Source organism: Mus pahari, chromosome 7 (assembly GCF_900095145.1).
Source record: "Mus pahari chromosome 7, PAHARI_EIJ_v1.1, whole genome shotgun sequence".
Classification (NCBI taxonomy): Eukaryota; Metazoa; Chordata; class Mammalia; order Rodentia; family Muridae; genus Mus; species Mus pahari.
This window is the reverse complement of record NC_034596.1, coordinates 83969824-83991354: the sequence shown is the minus strand read 5'-3', so window position 1 is coordinate 83991354 and position 21531 is coordinate 83969824. Positions and strand designations below refer to the sequence as shown.

The window sequence follows — 21531 nt, the reverse complement described above, 5'->3', positions numbered from 1 at the left end:
AGCTGATCCAGGCCCCAGCCTGAGGCCAGGGGAAGAGCAGGAGGAAGTTAACCGCCTAGTTGCTCTGAAATTAGCTCCATTCACCCCCATTATCACCGTGTCATGCCTTGTTTCATGCTTTCCTCTTAGAGGCAGCCCAGCAGGGCCAGCGCCCCGCCTGGCCCAGATGACAAATGTTGAGGAGGAATGGAGAAGCTGAGAGTAGGAGCCGGGGGTACCATGATGCATCAGGAAAGGTGTTCCTCCACAGCAGAGTGACCCCTGCTGCCAGCCTGGCCCGCAGCAGGAGGCACAGGCAGCAACCGGCCTTCTATGGAGGAGGCTCTGAATGAGCAGCCAGAGGTGCAGAGGCAAGCAGTTCAGGCATCTCAGGACCACAGCACAAGGCACCTACCTTGTTCACTCATCATAAGATGGGAGAGGCCTGGTGGAGAGAGGAGAGAGAGAGAGAGAGAGAGAGAGAGAGAGAGAGAGAGAAGCACAAAAAGAGAAAAGATGGTTAGAAACCCCAAAGCAATCTTCTCTAAGTTCTTGCACAGAGAAAATACACGCACACACCCAGTAGCATGCACACCCTGAACATGAGCCCCCACACTATGGGAGCAGGGTGGATTTCCCATCTAAAGAACAGGCTTCTGTTGCTGAATAATACCAAGGACTTTATTTTTATTGTTATTCTAGGCAATCCGTAGGATTTGTGATAGATCTATTAAGATTAAGTCTCTGGGAAAGAGACTCATAGTATCAGGTAATGGTTTCTTTCTTTCAAATTACTTGCATCAGTAATACATGTTCACTGCAGAAACTGGGGGAAGGTTCAATAAGATAAAGAAAACAATCCGTTATAATCCCACCATCCAGAGAGTACCATCCATTTCTTTCCCTACACATTGTATTATTCTCTACAGAAATTGAATGATATTGAGCACATCAACAGACTTCTTACTTGCAATGATTGCTCAGACTACCTTAAGACCATTTCTGTCTTGTTCACCTTAACCAGTAACGGCAGTATTCTACCCAGAAATAGACTCTTCTGATGTACTAGAAGGTCCATGTTCATGAGGCAGGCCAAACCCTTAACTGAATGGGTTAAAGAAGGCATACAATGTCCCAATAAACAATTAACAGGAGTTCTGGGGAGTCCACACTGGAGGCAAATTTGACTCTGCAGGACTCCTCAGGACAAGAAAACCATCAGCTCTGATAAACCTAATAGAAAAGGTTTCTATCCATCAGCAAACTGCATGGATTGTTTGTTCTTAAGCTGTTTCTATACCACTGAAAATATTTCACAAAACCCAGATCACCCCCAAGAGCTTCTACTCAAAGCAAAACTCAGGGATATAGAGGATTAATAAAGGAGAAAAACCCTCTAAAGTATGGAAATCTCTAAATGTTTTTGGAGATTACTAGAGATTTAGAAAAGTAATCAGGGGCTAAATGTAGGTCAAGAAACTGACTTTTAAAAGATCAGTGATATATTAAATACATAGATACACGTGCCATAAATGTCATGGAGTCTATTTTTTGAAACAAATTTCATTAAACTATAATCATTTTTTTTAAAAGCTTAGGTTCTGGCATTCAGTGTGGTAGGAGCAGGATTAACAGTCGTGGAGGAATGGAACCATGCCAAACCAGGCGAGCCTCACAATTTGCTTTGTTGAAAAGAAAAGAAAAGAAAAGAAAAGAAAAGAAAAGAAAAGAAAAGAAAAGAAAAGAAAAGAAAAGAAAAGAAAAGAAAAGAAAAACGTTCTTCCTTTTTCCTTTTTTTTTTTTTTTTTTTCTGGTCTTCCGCAGGGTGGAGTAACAGAAGGAAGATTGCAGAGAGGAGCTTAGACTTGTGTAAGAAAAGATACACAGAAACATTTCCTCCATAACTGATGTTTCTGGGCCAAGTCCTCCGCACCAGCATCATAGTCAAAAGCACCAAGGGGAGAGGATGTGGGGCAGATGCTTGCATCTGTGGTAATAGAAGTGGCGGGGGGGGGGGGAGGACATACACGAATCCAGAGAGCTCTGTCACCTTTAGGAAATAAGGGCAAACATCTGGAAAGATACTTCAGAATAAAACAGAGTGCATAAAAAGCTTTTGGCTACTTTTGGGTGGGGAATAACTATTTTATACCTGAGACTGAAGATGTTTATAGCTTCAGCAGGAGCAGGAAGGAGATGCAAGACTCCATCTGATCCAAAAATGTGTGTAACATTTCCCCAATGAAGAATAAATAGGCCACTTTGTAGTAAAGGGTATGAATGCCATAGAAAAACCCACCAATTGGGTTCCAGTCAATGTACTTCCCAAAAATATGAAGATAAAGAGTAAAGATACGTGACTCAACTAAGCTAAATCAGAATACTGGAGTGTGTAGGGGCTGGGCAAGATCTTAAACTTAAATCAGTTGCTCACAGGATTTCTATGGTCATAAAACTTTGAGAGCTACCCCTTTACAGTGGCATATAAATCAAATGTTGGTAAATTAAATTGTATGATAAATGCAGTAAGAGGAACTGGATGTTTAACGGAACCCTGCTGTGGGTCCTTTTGCCTTTTGTGAAGGGAAGGATCCTTTTAAAATGCAAATAACCCACCACCTGTGTGTGTGACACACACACACACACACACACACACACACACACACACACACACACACGTTAATACAAATATGCACTTATGAGCTTTTATTACCTACATCATTGCAGCATTATCAGTCAAGGAAAAATGTTCATCCTTTTCCTTGTCTAAAAACCGTAAGAAGACCTACCAAGCCAGAATTGCAGGAATGGGATCATAATGTCAATCATTGGTATTGAGGAGAATGGAGTGAAATGGACAATCATGCAAAGAAACAGGATGCAAGAAAGAAGGAGGCCATCATATGGTTTGCTTCTTATTTTACATTTTGTGAGGAGAATTTTACTTTCTTATTGAGTTGCATATTAATATTTTTTTTCTTGTACAAACTAAGCTTACAGAATGGAGTGACCATTAATTCTGGTGTAGTCTAGTTTCTGTTTCTTTTCTACCTCAAAACACTGTTTGCCATTTAAAAATGTCAGCCATAATCCAAGAAAAGGAGGTCAGGAGTTAGGGTGGGGAGCATGGAAAGGGTTAGAAAGAAGGGAGGAAGGGAAGAAATGATGTAATTATATTTTAATGTTGAAAACAGCAAATAAAAAACATTCAGTTCCTTTAACAGCTAATGAAAGTACCAGCAACCCACACACCAATCTAATCAAGTATTACTATATGCAAAGACCAGGGAATAGAAATACAAGTGAGTCCAGCAAATTCCTTGGCCTCCAGGAATTTAGCACCTAGCAGGGAAGGAGTGTGTCTTTACATTCACAAAGATGGCTTGGTACTGGAACATGACAGCATAGAATAGGAGATTTAATAAGTGCTTCTAGAGCTAGATTAGAATCTCATCTCTGCTACTTTATACCTTGTAACTTTAAGAAAATTATTGCACGTTTCTGGACTTTGAATTTTCCTATCTAGAGAATATGAATAATTATGAACATTTCATATATTGCTTTGAGATTTAAATATATTAATATGAGTCGATGTTAGTGGTTCTCAACCTTCCTAATGCTGAGAACTTTTAATACAGTTCTTTGTGTAGTGATGATTTCAACCATAAAATTACTTTGTTGCTATCTCATACCTGTAATTTTGCTTCTGTTGTGAACCATAATGTAAATATCTGATAGGCAACCTGAAAAGGGGTCAATACCCACAGGTCAAAAAATACTGGTCTCTGCCTACACCTGGTAAGAGCTCTGTAATGATTGCTGTTATGCCTACTATGCTATAAAAATATATGGACACACAGAGGTACATTTAGTGTCATTGCATTTATGCATTTAGCTCTGTATATGTTTGACAATTGAATGAAAAATGAAAAGGGAGTATCTAACAGCTAAGTATCAAATTATGAATCCAGGCAATAAGGCAAGTAGGTTCTGATAAGAGGATGCTGCATATTCAGAGAAAGTTCCTGCAAGACAGGGAGATTTGAAATATGCCTTAGATGTGGCTTAAGGACTAGGGGTATGGCTCATTTTTGTCTGAGCCTTATGAACATGAAGGCTTGAGTCTGAGCCTTAGAACCCACATAAAAATGCCAAACATTTTGGCTCATACTTGTAATTCCAGTGAAGCAGAGACAGGAGAATTCGTGAGGCTCACTGGTCAGTCAGTCTAGTCTAGCCTAATCTGTCAATTCCATGCCAATGACAGACACTATCTCAAAGGAAATAGACAGTCAAGGTTATTCTTTGCCCTCCCCACCCACCCTCATATACCTACACACATGTAGGCACACATAAATGCATGCATTTAAAAAAGAAACATGGTTTAAAATTTAGAGAGAGAGTTAGCATTCTGGGTAGTACCAAGACCACCCTGTCCTGATTTCCAGAAACAAGGGCACTTCTGGGCACATGACAAGCATGTACTAGTGTACAATATTGATAGAGGAATTGACACATATAATTAGCTTATATTTTAAAAGTAGATAATCCTAATCATCTAAATATGGAAGCAATAAGTTTCAAGACTTGGCAGGAAAATGGACTTGATCTTATAGCTAATGGGAGACACTGAAGGTTCATGGACAGGCAAATGACCTGGAGTAAACAATGTTAAAGAAAATGCTATTGCAATAGCATGGATAAAATAAGTAATGGAACAAGACAAGGGCAGAAATGGGATGAAGCTGAAGAGGAAGAATTTTCAAACAAAAATGCCCATCAAGCATTTCACATTATAGTGCAATGGTCTGAGAGGAGATCCGGTTGAACGTAAAGACTTAAAATACTCTTTCCATGGCATAAGAGGTAACTAAGTGAGGGAAGCCTGAAGGAAGCAGGCTATAGCTCTGTCTTAACCTGGTAAGGGTTGAAGGATGCTGAGATATTTGTCTATGGATTCAACATTATTCTAATTATGTTTTTAAAAATAGGACTAAATGTTTTCTATAGGAAAAAAATGCTCAAAAATTAAAATGAGAAGCATTTAATTAGCAAAAAATACATGGGAATCACACTAGATATAGGTTATATGTATGGTTCATGGAGAATAGGTCAAAATGAAATTGGGCTTTCTGGTCAACCTCAGAAGAGGAGTGTGAAAATCCATGCTAACATCAGTGACGCCCATGACCACACATCCAGCTTCAAAGCTAGCTTGCTGATTTGGGTTAAAATATGGCATTTATTAGGGTTCTGACATTCCAAGACTTGTATGAAGACAAAATCTGAGTCAAGGGCTCATGGAAATAAAAGGGGTTATAATTTTTAAAAAATCCTTAGACTTTTGGATTTAAGCAAAAACTAAATTATGACACAAAAACTCAGTTCAGTGAAATTCACATAAGGTAGGTATGGAGCAGGAGATACATACAAATAAATGGCTATATGATTGGTATGGCATTAAGAACTGCTAACACAGAATTCGTAGGGAACTGACGTGCCTTTTAGGAAATATTTACAATAATAGGAGTGAATTAAAGTGTCTTCTATCTGGACTCTGACAATGTACTACTCTAGCTGGATCTAGGAACATGCTGGAGATCAACATGAATACAGAATAAATGACTCCTTCCTCTTTTCCTTTAAGTTCTATTTGTGTCTGTATATCTGTGATACACAGGCTCCCAGAGCATGTACTAGAACAAAAGGAAGAAAAGATCACCAATCAGTAAGACATGCAAAGTTGAAATTGCCTTGAAACAGACTACAAATCATATGTAAAGTATATGCAAAATATACATATGTCTGCCTAAACTATGTTATACCCTTTGGGAAAACCCCCATGGAGATAGCTGATTTTGCCACTCAGGAAAAATGGAAATGGGTATGGAAGCTAAGTCATTTATCAGCAGCTGTGGCCATGATGAAGCCTGTCATGAGAATGACTAATACAGACTAAAAACCATTTATCGAAACAGTCAGGAGAAGGGATACTACTATGTTCATGAACCAGACCACAACAAGCTGAAGATCTCCATTATTTAAACTAATGTCCTCTCTCTCTCTCTCTCTCTCTCTCTCTCTCTCTCTCTCTCTCTCTCTCTCTGTGTGTGTATGTGTCTGTGTCTGTCTGTCTGTCTCTCAAACACACACACACACACACACTAGTGTCATCCCATCTAAATCAGATGGTTTTTAATCCTTCCTTCCTTCCTTCCTTCCTTCCTTCCTTCCTTCCTTCCTTCCTTCCTTCCTTCCTTCCTTCCTTCCTTTACCTGGCTTGGTAATTGGGAAAGTATTTCAAAAAAGGAAAGAGGAAGATAAAACATTCAGGGTGGAAAAAACAAGTTATTCTTCCAGGATTTTTAATTCATTCACTTTCAAGATAATTTTACCCAAGTGAAAAATTCCCATTTATCATCTTCTTTTAATATATTAAGAGAGTGACATTAAATGTCACTATTTGTTGCAAGCACCACCATTGAATCCTTACAGAGCCATGAGGATTTTTTTAATTACATAAAATCAAAAGGTAATGGAAACATTCACCTAGTAGTTTCAGAAAAACTAAAGAGACAATGAATATGGAAAGGCTGGCAAAAATCTTAACTGCAGTGACCAAGTCTCTAGAGTGGGGTGACTGGGAATCGGGGAAAGTAGAAGGGAAACAATCCTCACACAGAGATTTGTATTTTAAAGAGTGAAGTATATTAATATATATTTCTAATTTTTTCATTTTTGCTTATGCGTATGTTTCATAGGTTTGCATATATGCACATCTGCATGTGGGGTCTGAGGTTGGTGTCAGGACACATCATCAATCACTGTTCTCCTTTATTCAATGAAGCATTGTTACTCAACCAAAGCCAGAACACATCTGTATGGCTAGTCTCACCAGCTAGCTTGATCTGGGGTTGCCCTGTTTCCACCTTCAGAGGCAGGAATTAAAGGTGGGCCACCCCATCCACTTAGCATATAAGTGTGTTCTGGTGTTCTAGAGATCTGAATTCTGGTCCTCATGCCAGAGGAGTAAGTGTTTAGCCACTAAATAGTCTTTAAAACAGTAAGTATTTCTATTTAAAGATGAAGTTCTTCCTTTACGGGACCATTTCTTGGGGTTTATAAACCATCTGCTTCTTGATGCAAATCTAGACATAGACATATTCAAACTCAGCTTTCTTGACATTCTTGTGTGAGAAGATAATCTGCACAGACAAATTAAAGATCTCCTCTCCAAGACAGAGATATGGTATACAAGGCCTCTGGGATAAAGGATGACGGAGGTATCTGGGCTGAAGTCTGCCACTCTAGATAGAACAGAGGCCTGAGGTGTGGTAAGAATGCTTAAAGGGAAGAGGAAATAAAGATTTACTTAAGTCCACAGTTGCCCAAGACCAGTTCTTCTCTGGGCAATTTCTGACTTTCATTACAGGCTGTAGTCTCCTTTCTTCTCAGGAGTTCACTCCTACCTGACAGCCTACCCCAGGGCTGACCCATACTGTAGTCAATGACTTAGACAATAATAGTCATAGATAACCATCTAGATGTGGTGATGACCTATAGCTCAGATGAATAGATAATTTACTGGCTGCTATAATAGAGACCCAAAGAATGGAAAGAGGAGACAAAAAATGAGATTTAATTTTAAGGGCCAGGTTATTCGGTATGTGCTCATAGTCATAGAACACAGGGGCTAAGGAAGGAAGATGATAAATTTAAAGCCAGCTTAGGCTACATAGTGTCTCAAAAAATATCAAGGGGTAAATATAAATTCTGGCACACAAGCAGAACCCATATCAACAACACTCCAGAAATTAAAAAAGTTCAAGTCTCCCTTCCTTTCAGGACTTACTGTTAAATAAATGCAGGGTTTAGGGTCAGAGGATGGGATCATATATTAAAACTGTCATGAGCCAGGTAGATAAGAGGATAACCAGAAGCTCAAAAACCATAGCAAATGCAGAATGGCTGAAGGAACTTTCGTGTTCACCCAGATATTAGAAAAGTGGGTAAAGATATGAGTACAACTGTCAATCATGTTAGAAGCTGCACATGCAGTTTAAAGAGACATAAACATCCAGTGTGAGCAAGGGGGGGGGGCAAGGAAGTTGCTATACTTGCTAGAAATATAACAGAAGAGAATCCATGAGATGCTGTAAGAACTAGCTAGTCCAAGCCCACATAACACTAAGACCTATGAACACAAAGAGACCACACAACATAGCACATGGAATCAGATGAACATCTCGATATCTGGCTCATTCTGACCCATTATAAAATAATAATTTTAATTTCTCTGAAGTACTAGCCTAAGAATAGTACCTACGACCACAATGGTAGGTTTCAAGGCTAGCCTACTACCATTCCAGGTGAGGTGTAAAAGCTTCTAGATGACGCTCTAAAAAATCCTGAGCTAAACCTTGAGACATCATCCTTTCCACAAATTTGGCGTAATACCATGGATCCGTTGAACAGGTAGTCTGGCAGGGGTGGTGATGGCAGCTGTAGCAACAGTGGTAGTAGTGGTTGTTTCCAGAAATGCAGGAGAGAAGGGATCCCGATGCTAGTTCTTTAAGTAGGGACCAGCTAGACACACATCTGTGTTTCGTCTTTTACTGTTGCCACTGTTGTTAGTTCTCACCATCCAGTCCTTTGTAGGGTAGTAGCTGAATTAGATGCTCATTGTTTTCCTCTAGGCCAACTTTGCTCTGATAGCCTGGTGGCTGAATTAAACAGAAAGTGTTCCTTCCAATCACAACAATGAGTTATTGAGAGCATCAATATGGCATAATCACAGGGTCAAAGACTTTTACAGCATTCTCCTGAACTTCCTGTTAGTGGGTAGAAGAAGTGGCAAGATTTCCTCCTGAATGAATGCCAGAGATGGCAAAGAGACAAAAGCAGCCATGCTTTTCTCTCTAAGGGTTAAAGGATGGGCAAGAATGACTTTCAGAAAAGCTTATCCCACAACAGAGAAAGTCCTTGATCTTTCCCGTCACGATCTTCTCTAAAACCACTTCTCATTCATGACTAACATAAGACTAGAAAGAATGGTCAATGTCCCAATGAAAGAACTGCATCTGAACAGATCGTGGTGTGCCAGATTTAACAGAATCAAAGAGGGACCCCATGCTAAGTGAAACAGACCAACTGTGCAAGCCCAGGAAGGGGAAAGAGATGGCTTCACAGTGCACACAAAAATAGTAAAAGGTTTTCACTGACTTCAACTTCAGTTTAACACTATAGTCATTAAAAAAGAAGGCTAAAGTATTTGGTGCTGCCCTGAATGGATGTGGAATCTAGAACAAGGGCAATGGAGCTGTCTGTAATGAACTGATACCAATCATACCGAGAGAACTGTATGCTGTGTGGGCATCCTTCAGAATGGATATTGAGAAGAAGAAGAAAAAAAAAGGGTCATTTTTCAGGAAACAATAACCCAGATGAAAGAATAAAAACCCTTAGATGAGAATAGCCAAAGACACTGGAGATGTTTTAGTCCTTAGCAAAGAAACTCCTCAAAGACAAAGCCTTGACTTCAAACACTCCGAGTGTAATGAGATCTGTCGTGTGGGTCTCCAAGGGCTGAAAGCCACACAGGTGTGGAAAGCCATACCAACTGAGGATAAGAAAGAGCTCTAAAATATTCTGCCCTGCTGGAACAGAGTGAAAAGTCCAAGGGATCAATGCGCTGCTCATTGCCAAAGGGGTTCAAAGTAAGTCTGAATCAAATTTTACACAGAGGATTCAAAATTTTGTCACAGTCTTGATGACCCATTGGGTCCTTTCCATCCAAAACAAACTGATTCTAACAAGATCCCTTTTGGCAAGCAGTAGGCATGCAGCACTGGGAGGTCCCTATCCTCAAAGATTAAGACACTTCCTGTACTACCAGAACCCATAGGGGCACAGAAGGAAGATATGGGGGAAGGGTAAATTGTGGGGATGGTAACCATACAGCCTGATGTCCCTGGGACACAAAAGGGAATGACTCCCCCGCTCTCTTCAACCGCCATCCATCCTCTGACATCCATGTGCATGTAAGATTAAGAGTGAAGTGCCACACCCCTCATCTTCCACATGACTTTCTTCCCAGCAGTGGTTCTCTGACTTTGGCCAGATCAGACTCACCTGGGAGAACTCTTTCTGTAATCAGACTGGCTCTCCTTCATTATTAACTCTCCAGGCCACTGTGGTGCTTTGCAAACCCCTGCTCTCTGAAATCCAAAGTGTAATTCGGATTCAAGATCTTCCTCACATTCGGAGATATTGGGTAAGTTAAGGTTTCCAGGCGTCCTTCTAAAGTGTCTATCTCTCTCACCTATAAAACATGCCCCAAGGAACACCATGCAGTCACACAAAGGAAGCACATGGCACAGTTCACAGTCAACTGTCCACAGCAAGGGCTTGAAAACCTATAATGCCTATCCCTATTTAGAAGACCGATTTGTTCAGGGCACCTCTCTGGTCCCTCCTATATCTTGCCAACATTTTGATTGACTGGTAGATTGATTTGAGATAAGCCTTACTATGTAGCCCAGGCTAGCCTTGAACTGGCAATGTTCTTGTAAGAGCCTCCCCAGTGCCCCACATTAAAGGTGTACACCACCCACCCAGGCCCTGCCCACATCATTTCTCTAATAAGATGCCAGCACTAGTGGACCCTTGCCCACTGTATCCTCAGATGCTTCCATTTGTATTCAGTCAGCAAAGCTGTTCCACAAGGGAACTCATTGTCCTAGACTCTGGGCCACATTCCATCTCCCACCCCTCCTGAGGCCTGGCCCAGCAAACTGCCCAACATAGCCTATGTCCTTACCAGACCTCCTTAGCTGGTCTAAAGCCTGATGAGATCTCCATGAACAGACTATGTGACGTAGCTGGGCAAGGTGGAGGTTCTATAGCCTCATTTACCCCGAGAATAACTATTCTATGCTCCTCTCATCAATGATGTTCTGAATAGCACAAATCTCTGCGTGGGTTTTCCCATATACCGTAGGATGCTTGGAATGCACTGTCCTTTACTACTAAATGCTTCTGGTGCCTCTGATCATTGAAGTAACAAAAAAGCATCCCACACACATATCGGATGACCTCAGACCATGGTAGGCTGTGGGACGTTGCTCTAACTCTCATCCTGCCCTCCAGATATGATGGATGAAATGTGACTGAAAGCATCCTCCAGTGATGTGGTGTGCCTTTTGAACCTCTCTCTTTCCCCTCCCTTCACTTCCTTTGACAGAGTTTTTATATATTGTACAGTGTGTTCTCAGACTCATTATGTAGCCTAGGCTAGCCTTGATCTCATGATTCTCTTACCTCAATCACCTTAGCCCTGGGATTACAGGTAATATGTACCACCACCACTGGCCTAGTTCTGCCTTTCTAAGACAATAAAGGAGATTTTAAAAGTCTTTAGAAAGCTTCAAGATTGCAATTTTAAGATAGCCAAAGAGGGAGGCAGTCTTGGAAATAGCTCCTTATCCATACATACTTATCACATATAGCTATGGGAACCAAGGTCTACCCAAGCCTGTACTAGACAATTGGCCAGTAAGCAGTGTTGGTCCAGCCAAGTACTCCCTTCCCATTCAATTACATTCAACAAAGATGGATTTCTCTGTAACCTGTGTCTCCCACCAAGCTGGCCTAAAAAGAGCGAGGAATACAAATTGGTTCGAATGCCTACCTTCTGTCTTGGGGCGTAAGCCCCAATAAAAAGACAACTTCCATAAGACCCTGGAACAAAACTATGGGCTGAGTCCTGCACAGTCTTCATCTACCCAGGAAGCTTTCATTATGTGTCTACAATGTACTGGCACCCTTCAAAGCTAAGGATACGCAATAATGACTAGGAGTGAACTTTGTGGCATGCGTGTATGCTCTGGTAGAATTCCTTTGGAGGTGTCTCCACACCATGGCATTTTTAATGTGTTCTGCCAACTTTAATGCACTGTCACTGGCTGCCTAACAAATGAGTCAGCTTGTTCATGGGTAACATACACCTAGTAACAGAATCTATCTTATGGGGTTGTCTAACGAATAAAATAATGCATGCAAAACTTAGCATTTCAGCAACTGGCTCAAAATACAAGCTCAATAAATGTCAAATGTTTTTCCTAGTAAGGTAATAAGAGAAAAATCAAGTGGGACTTTTATCCAAAAGAATGGGAAAGAAGAGATAAAATATGATCTGGATACTACAGAAGGCATGAACTGTTCGGCTTAGTGACAAGAAGATAGTCTTTCAGTTCCCAAGAGTCTCAGTCAGACTGTCTGGCCATAAGCACTCACAATGGACAGATTCCTAAGCATCCTGACTCAAATCCTTTACATTAAAGGGAAGAAAACTGATTACCTAGGAAGGCTGGCTGCATTCTTGGCCAAGTGTACACAAATCCCAGATAAAGCCGAAACTGCACAGAGGGACCCTTAGAACTTACTTTAAATCTTGGAGCATATCTTTTTCTGACCTTGAGCATAGGATGTAGTGTCTTAGAGCCTAGGGTCCTTCATCTGTAAAATGGTGGGATCCTGGCATATTAGTCCCCTTGTCTAGTCCCTTTGTCTCCTTTTACTGTGATCCCAAGCCATGTTTGATGGCCATATGCAGGATCTAAAGACACCTCTCGACCAGAAGTATAAAGATCAAGACCCAAAAGAGAGGAGTGGGGTGGGGGGAATCTGGTGTGTGTGGAGAGGTTCTACATTGTACATAGGGAACATGCCTCTGGTCATTAAAGAGAGCATGACAAGGATAAGACGTTTACTCGAGTTCAGGTTGTTTAACCTTTGAAAATTATGTACAAAACAGAAAATCTTATTGCAAGTATCAAACGAGACTTTTTATAGCAGCTGTTACACACTGCTTACCATGTTTGTTATCTGAGTTCTAAAGACTATACATGTAGCTCCATCTTTAAAGCAGCCCTATGGGCTAAGCATCCACAGCGCCATTTTACAGATAGCGAAAGTAGAGCTCATGAGGGTAAAATAATGAGAACAGGTCAGATTGCCTTAGTGAGACCATGGGGTCAGGTCAGCCCCAGCATCTGGCTCAGTCTGTGCTCTATGTAGCCCAGGGTGAGCCAGTCTTTCCTTAAAGGGTTAGATGGCATTTTAGGTTGTAAGCTACTTAGCTCAGGCTTTGCAGCTCACGGACATCCTCAGGCAGTGGGAGGAGAGTGATTATAGCTGGTCTTGGGTAAAAACTTTATGAATGTTAAAAGCCAAATTCTGTAAACTTTTGATGTTGCTGATTATTTTTTTTTTGATTGTTTTTAACAACTTCAAAACATCAAACTCCTTCCTTGATATTTATTTGCCAAACCCACTCCAACCCATGCTGTCCTCCCTGCAGCACCTAAGCTGCTACACAGAACATACCTGAAAAATGATCCCCACAGACTAGGAGGTGGATATATGCTCACTCTTTCCCATCCCTAATCTCCTCTCTTGATCCTCCTGTCAACTGGACCAAGCAGGTAATCCATGCAGTTTGGACCATAAGAGGTGAGGACTGAACTTCAGCAAGATAATCCACAACACCTCAGTACAGACAGCCCAGGTAGCCCCAAAGGGAGAAGAGACTAGAAATCCAAAGAGTAACTCACTGACATTTTGGGCCTTTGATAAAATGATGATTCTGCCTTAATATCTCTAGGTATGGCCCCAAGCCTCTGCTTTTATACTGAGCTCTCAGAAATGACAGTATTGCTTGTCCTGTTGCACAATGGGGGCTTTGAAAGCATCCCCTTTGTGTCTGTGGTCCTGAGTCATGCATGTCAGATGCTGTCTCCCGTCTGCAGGTTCACATCAGCATCTCTTCGTTAGACAGTGCGACTCCCTGGAGATAGGCAATGCTCAGGACAGATGTCTAGGTCCCCCGGCTGACTTACAATGAAGTGGAAAAGCCATGAGGGGCAGAGGTCAAGAGTCAGCAGATAATGGAAGCAATAAGCTACAGCATTAGTTCTTTTGGACACAGTAGACCTAGCCTCTGACCAGCCCCTGCAGACAGGAGCCCCTCCTCCCCCTGCACTTGCCTGAGCTCTGGTGGACAGAGCAAGAGGCCTATTTCCTCGCTGGGCCTGTGAATAACTAGGGCACATCCACAAGGTCACAGTTATTCATTTAAATTCCAGCTCTAATCAGCAGGCAGAGCCCGAGAAATTATCTGTTCTGAGGGAAGCGACTGACAGCACCATAAACAGCCCTCAGACAGCAGTGAAGGGGTACCAAGAAAGGGGTGTAGAAAGAAGGGCTTTTCCCACTTCTTCCCCCACTAACCTCCAGCAGGACTGACCTGAGAGGGCCAGCTCTTGCCAGAATGATGGCCATAACTGAAAGATCTAAATCAAGGATTTTCTTCAGACTTAGAAACCACAAACAAACAAACAAACAGACAAAAACCCTAAACCCTAAAACCTAAAAGAGCTGGAGTGATAGGCTTGGTGATCATCCCTAGATACTGCAAGGGCAAAACGAAGGTCGAAAAATTTAGAGTCAGGAAAAACCCCTCTTCAGTAACTGTGTGAGTATAACATTGCTACTTAACCTCCCTGGACTTCCACTTAATCTGCAATAAAATGGGGTTCAGGCCACATACCTCAGAAGGTTATTAAGAAAATAAAGTGAGATAATAGTCTTTAGATGAAGATGTGTCAGAGGTGGAGGACATTACCGGTTGCTATTATCTAAAGAAGGGCAGTCACAGACCTCCACCCCTACGAATAGATCAAAGGTGGCCTGGGGTCCCCTCTAGAATTCTTTTCCACTCAGAGCCAACATGGTAACCTTGGGAGAATTAGATAAAGGGTTCCCCATGAACACAGGCTGGGGAGGGGACATGCAGGCTGATTCAGCTCCATTCACTCCTCAGCGGGAAGAGTATGTAGGCACATGTACCACCCTTGGAACCATCTCTGTCACCAAGCAACAAGAACAAAGCTAACTGGAACCTTGCAAACCAAGACCTGAGATATTCGTCTTACTCCTTAACTTCCTTGGGTTAAGTATTCTGCTATCAGAGAAGCTTCCTTGTCCATTCTCTATAAATTAGTGACTTTGCTTCTACAATATACCATTTTCTCCATTCCACTTACCAGTCACTGTATATTACGCAGACACTGTTGCATATGCCAGCAAGATTTTGCTGAAAGGACCCTAATATATCTGTCTTCTGTGAGGCTTTACCAATGCCTGACAAATACAGAAGTGGATGCTCACAGTCATCTAGTGAATGGAACACAGGGCCCCCAATGGAGGAGCTAGAGAAAGTACCCAAGGAGCTGAAGGGGTCTGCAACCCTATAGGTGGAACAACAATATGAACTAANCAGTACCCCCAGAGCTTGTGTCTCTAGCTGCATATGTAGCAGAAGANNGCCTNGTCNGCCANCATTGNGAAGAGAGGNCCCTTGGTCTNNCAAACTCTATATGCCCCAGTACAGGGAAACGCCAGGGCCAAGAAGTGAGAGTGAGTGGGTAGGGGAGCAGGGCAGGGGGGGTATAGGGGACTTTTGAGATAGCATTTGAAATGTAAATGAAGAAAATATCTAATAAAAAAAGAAACAAAAAACTAAAATATGCATTAACACATGCATGCAATGTGTATACATCTATATGCACAGATGCAGTTATGTGTGTGTTGTGTCCATGTACTTGTCCCCATTTAGAATAAAAATATATGAAACCAGAGGCTGTTTCCTGCTTGGTGTATCATTCCATCCCCATTACCTGGTACGCATTAGTTGAATGAATGACTGAACTAAACTCTTTTTAAATAGAAAGAATGGGTTTGATGTTATATACGTATGTGTGCATGTACATTCAGGTGCATGTCCAGATGTATGCATGTCATTTGGGAGCCAGAAGACATGTTTGGGTGTCATTATTCAAAGAATGTCTACCCTTTTTGAGTCAGGATCCCCCACTGGCCTGGAACAAGGGAGAAGTCTAGCCTGATGAGCTAGCAAGCTGCAGGGATCTGCTGGTCTTTAGTGCTAAGATTACAAAGTACAGCGCTGCACTGAGATTCTTTGTTTTTAAATATAGGGTCTAGGGATAAAACTCAGGGCCTCATGTTTATACAGCAAGCACTTTACCAAGTGAGCTATGACTCTAACCCTAGTGATAGTTTTTTTTTTTTTTCCAGGAAGTGTTGTTGGTGCTATGTTTCAAATAAAGAAGATGGGCAGAAAAATAACAGATAGAAAACTTCCTCCATATTTGGTAAGAATAATTATATTGTACTCTTACTCTGTATAATCCCATTTATAACAATGATCAGAAGAACCCTACTAAAGTATGAGTATTTTCTTAGATGTTCAAAACAATAAAGGATATATTCAGTTGGAGAAAGGGATGGCAGTAAAGAAAAGGTCATATTACCTCTAAGCAGAAACAAATAAATGGGCAATTATAACATTAGGAATACTTATAAGCTCTTCAGCCATTGGGAATTTTTAGCAATGAACATAGCATATACCTTTAAAGTGTGAATTGGTTTTGGAGTTCAGTTATTACCACGTGACTTTTGGCAAGGCTATTTAACCTGTCAGACCCTAAATTTTATGTACTTTAAATTGTGTAGAACAGTGCCTATCTTATATGTGTGCTCTTAAGGATTAAATATAAGAAGGAATAAGTGAACATGAGAATATCTAAGACGGTCTCCCTTCTTGTCTGCAATTCACCATTCTTAACTCAAAATTCCTTTAGAATAGATCTACATCTAATTCCTAGATTATCTCACATTTCTTACCTATGGATTATATTGGGTCCTGTATCATGGTCACATATATTCCCATACATGTATATGCCCAAACACAGGTTTAAAAGTAGAACTCTGGGTGAACATTCATTTCAATAGAAATGCAGTTACCTCAATGATGAACCTTCTGTGTTTCTGTTAACAAAATTCAATCAAACACATTTTTTATTACAGTGAACATGTATTACTTGCATAATTAGATAATAAATAGAATATTATCAATACCATCATAGAAAATGAAAATAGAAGAAAGAAACCTTCATTTACCCATATAATTTCTGGGTTGAATAGGTCATAGCACCAGCTTTTAACCACAGAAAGATATAGCTATAAAACAAGGCTAAAGTGTTCATTGCATTGGATCACATCAGCTTTTAAAATATTTCCCCAAAATGTTAATTTTCCACTTCTTTGATTCACATAGAATTCATAAGGAAGCAATCACATAAGCCAGGGAACCACATTCCATTGGTTTGAAAATAGTTCTTCAAAGCCAGCAAAAAAATATTTCAAGGCATTTCTTCTTCTAAACCAAAAATCAGTGAAAATGCAACCTACTACGATTTTTTAATCCCTAGGAAAAGGGGTCACTCAGAATCAAACCATGCACAGTCTAGCAGAAGGCAAATTCCCACAACAGCTGTGCAAACAAAGACTTACCTGGACCTTGACTGACATCTGTGGCAGCAGTTTCAAAGCAAAGGAAAAGGAGAGGAGAGAGAAATGGAGACGAGTGTTAGCAGTGCACCCACACACAATACCATGTGTTCTTGCATGAGTATGAAGGTCATGCAAGCTCCCACATTTCCACCTTCACCCAAATACCACCCATGCAAGCCAAGGAATCAAACTCCCTTTTCACTGTGCATGTAGCAAAAGAGGTAAGTCGTCCATCTGTCCGGAAAGATAGCATCCTGGAATCAGATAGAGCTCCAAAGAGCCAAGCAATCTAGAATTCTAAAAGAATATCGGTTAAAATATTCTGGTTGGTTCTGCACACTGACACCCACGCAAATCTTCCTCATTCCCAGATACCAAACACTGGACACAAAGTCAAGCGAGGCTTCCCAGCAGAGAGAAAAACGAATTAACCACTCCCTTGAGGAAGAAAGAAAAAGAGCAAGTTGTAGCATTGGTTAGCATGTAGGGCAGAAGGGCAGAAGATGACAAAACATTTACAGTCTCCTGCCTCTACACATTCACAGTGACCATCCTTCATCACAGACAGCAGTGTATGCATGAGATTGTGTGTGAACCAAACACTCACTATAGAAATTGAAACTCTGCCTCCTAACACTGATAATTTTTCTGCTTGCTTTTCACCCCATCACTAATGGCAAAGATTACCCATGCAAATCACTTTTGTCAACCGTAATTGAACACAGTGTCCTGGAAAGGTTGACACATGAATTAAGCCAATGAACTTTTAAGATCCCATGCCCATCATCTTCATCAACAATGGAATTTCTTCTTCTTCCTCCCTCTCTCTCAGATGTGAAGTAGGATTGTGCTGGGAAACCTAAGTGGAAATAGCCTAAGGCACTCTCAAAATCTCAGTTTAGCAGCATTTACTACAGCTGGGGCAACAGGAGGCTGCTTCAAAAACCACAGATCACCTGGTGGATACACTTAGAATCATTGGATGGTGGATCAGGAAGACCACAGGCTTCTCTAATGTTTTTGTTGTTGCTGTTGTATAAGGTAAAGACGGTGATAGATTTTTTTCCAAGGTTGTACTGCCAGTTCAGAGACAGAGCTCAGAAAATAATCCTCCATCTCTGGGTCCCATCTAGTTCAACATCCATTCAACGGAAGCCCAGATCACTCAAGACATATAGGATCCAGTTTAATTTCTAGACTAAAGGAAGCACTCTTACGCCATAGGACAGATAGGTAAGACTCTCCCAGTTACCCCATGAGTAGATCACCAGGAATCCTGTAGCTTTCACCTGCTGCCAGGACAAGACAGGCAATGCTCTCCATGCCAATAATGAAACAACTGCAATCAGATTGGTACAGCACATCCTTAGGGTTTTTATCCTAAGAAAACCCAGGACTCTTACCAGACTGAGCTGTGCCCTAGCATCTGGGAGTGAGACAGTCACAGCAACAGCTGAGGATTCACCCAGTGTGTGCCCTGCAATCCCTGGTAGCTATACATGCTAAAAGACATTTCTAGAGAACTCTGAGTCATTCTTAGACACACCCCTTTTCAAGTTTTCCGGTAAGTTAGATTTAGGAGTAGAGTCGTAAGAGAGGGGAAGAAAAGAGGTAAAGTAGAAGAGGTGGGCTGTGTGAATAACCAAGTGGGCCATTAATTGTAACTGATGGATTGCCTAGAATAGTGGTCTCCTTAAAATACCCCTTAATTAAACAGGATATCTGTGGTGAGGATGTCAACACTGTTGTTCAAACACTCTTTGAGGCCTCCAAGACCCAGTGAGACAGGATCCCTTGGAACCCCAAAGGTCTTTACAGGTCGATTAGTTACCTACTTTGACACTGTGATTACAATCCTAACCTTGGAGGTGGACAGTTCTGCGCTCACATCCCAGCTTGCTCTGCGGCCTTGGGCCAACCACTGAACTTTTAATTCATCTTCTTTCTTCTATAAAAATTGGGAACAAAGCTTCCCCCCGGGGGGTGGTAGGAGACTTAAATGCTTGCAAAGCACTTAGCACCAGACAAACACTGCATGAACAGTAGCAGCTCTGATTGTTATCCTTTTGTATCACCACAGACAGATTTACCAACACTTATTGACCAGATGGTTCGCTGGAAACACCAAGAGACCACAGGAAGCAAGCCTCCTACTCGGGTGCACTGCTTCTAGTTACGAATTTGAATTTGGATGAAGGCTCCGGCCCCTCCCTTCGTTCCCCCCCCCCCCATCCATCAGTGCAGAGATGAAGTCTGGTGTGAGCAGAACCGGGGTTAAAACAAATCCCACAATTACTTCTGCTCTAAGCCTTGTACTTGAACTCAGCGCAGTTGTGGTCATACATGAAAACACAGGAACCCTTCTCATCACAGAGGAGCAACAAGAACACCCTTAAAAGTCCTTTGCGCTGGGCTGGGGCGGGAGAATAACATCTGAACTCAGTTCCTGGCTCTGTCAGTGACTGCCGGCCATTGTGATCATTGCTCCAGCTATAGGATTGCAGACACCTCAAGAAGCAGTGAATTACTTGGGTTTCTGGATTCAATTCGAACCCTCCCCACCCCACCCCCACCTCAAATGAAATAGAAAAGGCAGGAGGTAAAGAGAAAATGTATCCCTTGGGACTGGAGGATGGGAGGATGTCTAAATGGAGAGGGTAAGAAACATGGCTGCTTCTATATTGTCTCTCTTATAACAATCCCAAGCTCTCTTCTAGGGAATTCCCTTCCCCACCTTTAGTCCGTGTGATTGGTAAAGATTACCCCTGTTCTAAGAGGAGCCCTGTGACTCCACCCAGATTTTAGGAATATGCTGTCTTCTGGATTAGTAACAGACATGTGACCCAGGCCCCAACCAATGAAAGTCTTCCAAGGGAATTTCACTGGAATCTTCCTCACCATCTACAGTCTGCCTCCAGACCTGACTCCATGCTTTCCTTAAGCAACATGGGAGAAATCAAGGCCTCTCTGTAGGACAGGGGTGGGTTAACTGACCTAGAATTGAATCCCAGCTCTGCCTTCCACTCACAGGCAACTGCCTCAGCACCTCTGAGACTCAGTCTCCTCTTCTATAAACAGAGGCCCTCAAGGTGTCTATCTTAGTGAGCTGTATCCATGGAAATCCTGTATTCGCATTCAATACATATTAATGGAGTGCCAATTATAGGCAAAACCATACTTTCTCCATGGAAGATACAAGCAATAACTGAATGAAGCAGGCAATCATCTTGAGTTTAAATAGGAGATATAAATAAAAGGGGCATATGTTTATAATGTGACATGACATAGCAATTAGTGTTATGAAGAAAGAAGAAACAAGGTAAGTGTTGGCAGAAGTCCCCATGTCAGAAAAGATTACTAAAGAAGCATTTCAGAGGAAATGATGTTATATTTGGACTAATACCTGAAGAAGGAGAGTCTTACATATATCTGATGAAGACTGTTCAGGCAAGAAAACATCACCTGTAAGACTGCACGCAGGACACGAGCTCTGATGGTGTGTTCTACTGATAGGACAAGAGTTCTGAGGACCAGACCCCTTAACCTGCCACTTCCCTCCCAGCTCTGCCACTCACGTGCAGTCCTCGGCAGGTCACAGATGCCCCATAAGGTGCTCAAGGGTAAACAAACCCTGACAGAAACTCTTCTAACCTAGTCTGAAGCCACCTCCCTCAGGACTTCTCCACTCCAACCAGAGAACCAGAGGATGCAAAAAAAAAAAAAAAAAAAAAAAAAAAGAAAGAAAAGAAAGAAAAGAAAAGAAGGGATTTGAAACCCACCATCACCCTTTTACTCTTCTTCTTCAGCATCACAACCAGAGAAGCTGTCAATCAGGGCATTTCCATCTGCACTCACAGATGCTGATTACATATTCAATGATTTCAGCCATGAGTTCAAAGGAAGCAACTTGTTGCAGGGGAGCTTCGAACTACTGAGGAAAACAATGGCCCTTCATCTACCACTGATAGACTTTGATATGTGGCCCTCTCTGGAGAAGCTCCCTCCCACCTCGCCCTTCATTTGGACTAGATCCTATTAAGAGCCAAGAGTCCCAGACACATTGTTTGGAGCTTAGGGACTCTTATGAAAGAATTGGGGGGAAGATTACAGGCTCCAAAG

The 21531-nt window shown here is 41.7% G+C and overlaps 1 protein-coding gene across 34 annotated transcripts in view; it reads right to left on the bottom strand.

The window, feature by feature from the left end:
- Nrxn3 (neurexin 3) overlaps positions 1-21531 on the bottom strand; it is a 1590688-nt gene that overhangs the window by 1466093 nt on the left and 103064 nt on the right. For all 34 annotated transcript variants that reach the window (XM_029541252.1, XM_029541257.1, XM_029541238.1 and 31 more), the window contains exons 3-4: positions 17413-17430; positions 395-424 (exon numbers count right to left, since the gene is read on the bottom strand). In XM_029541252.1, the coding sequence (XP_029397112.1) occupies positions 395-424; positions 17413-17430 (48 nt within the window). The remainder of the gene's footprint in view (positions 1-394; positions 425-17412; positions 17431-21531) is intronic.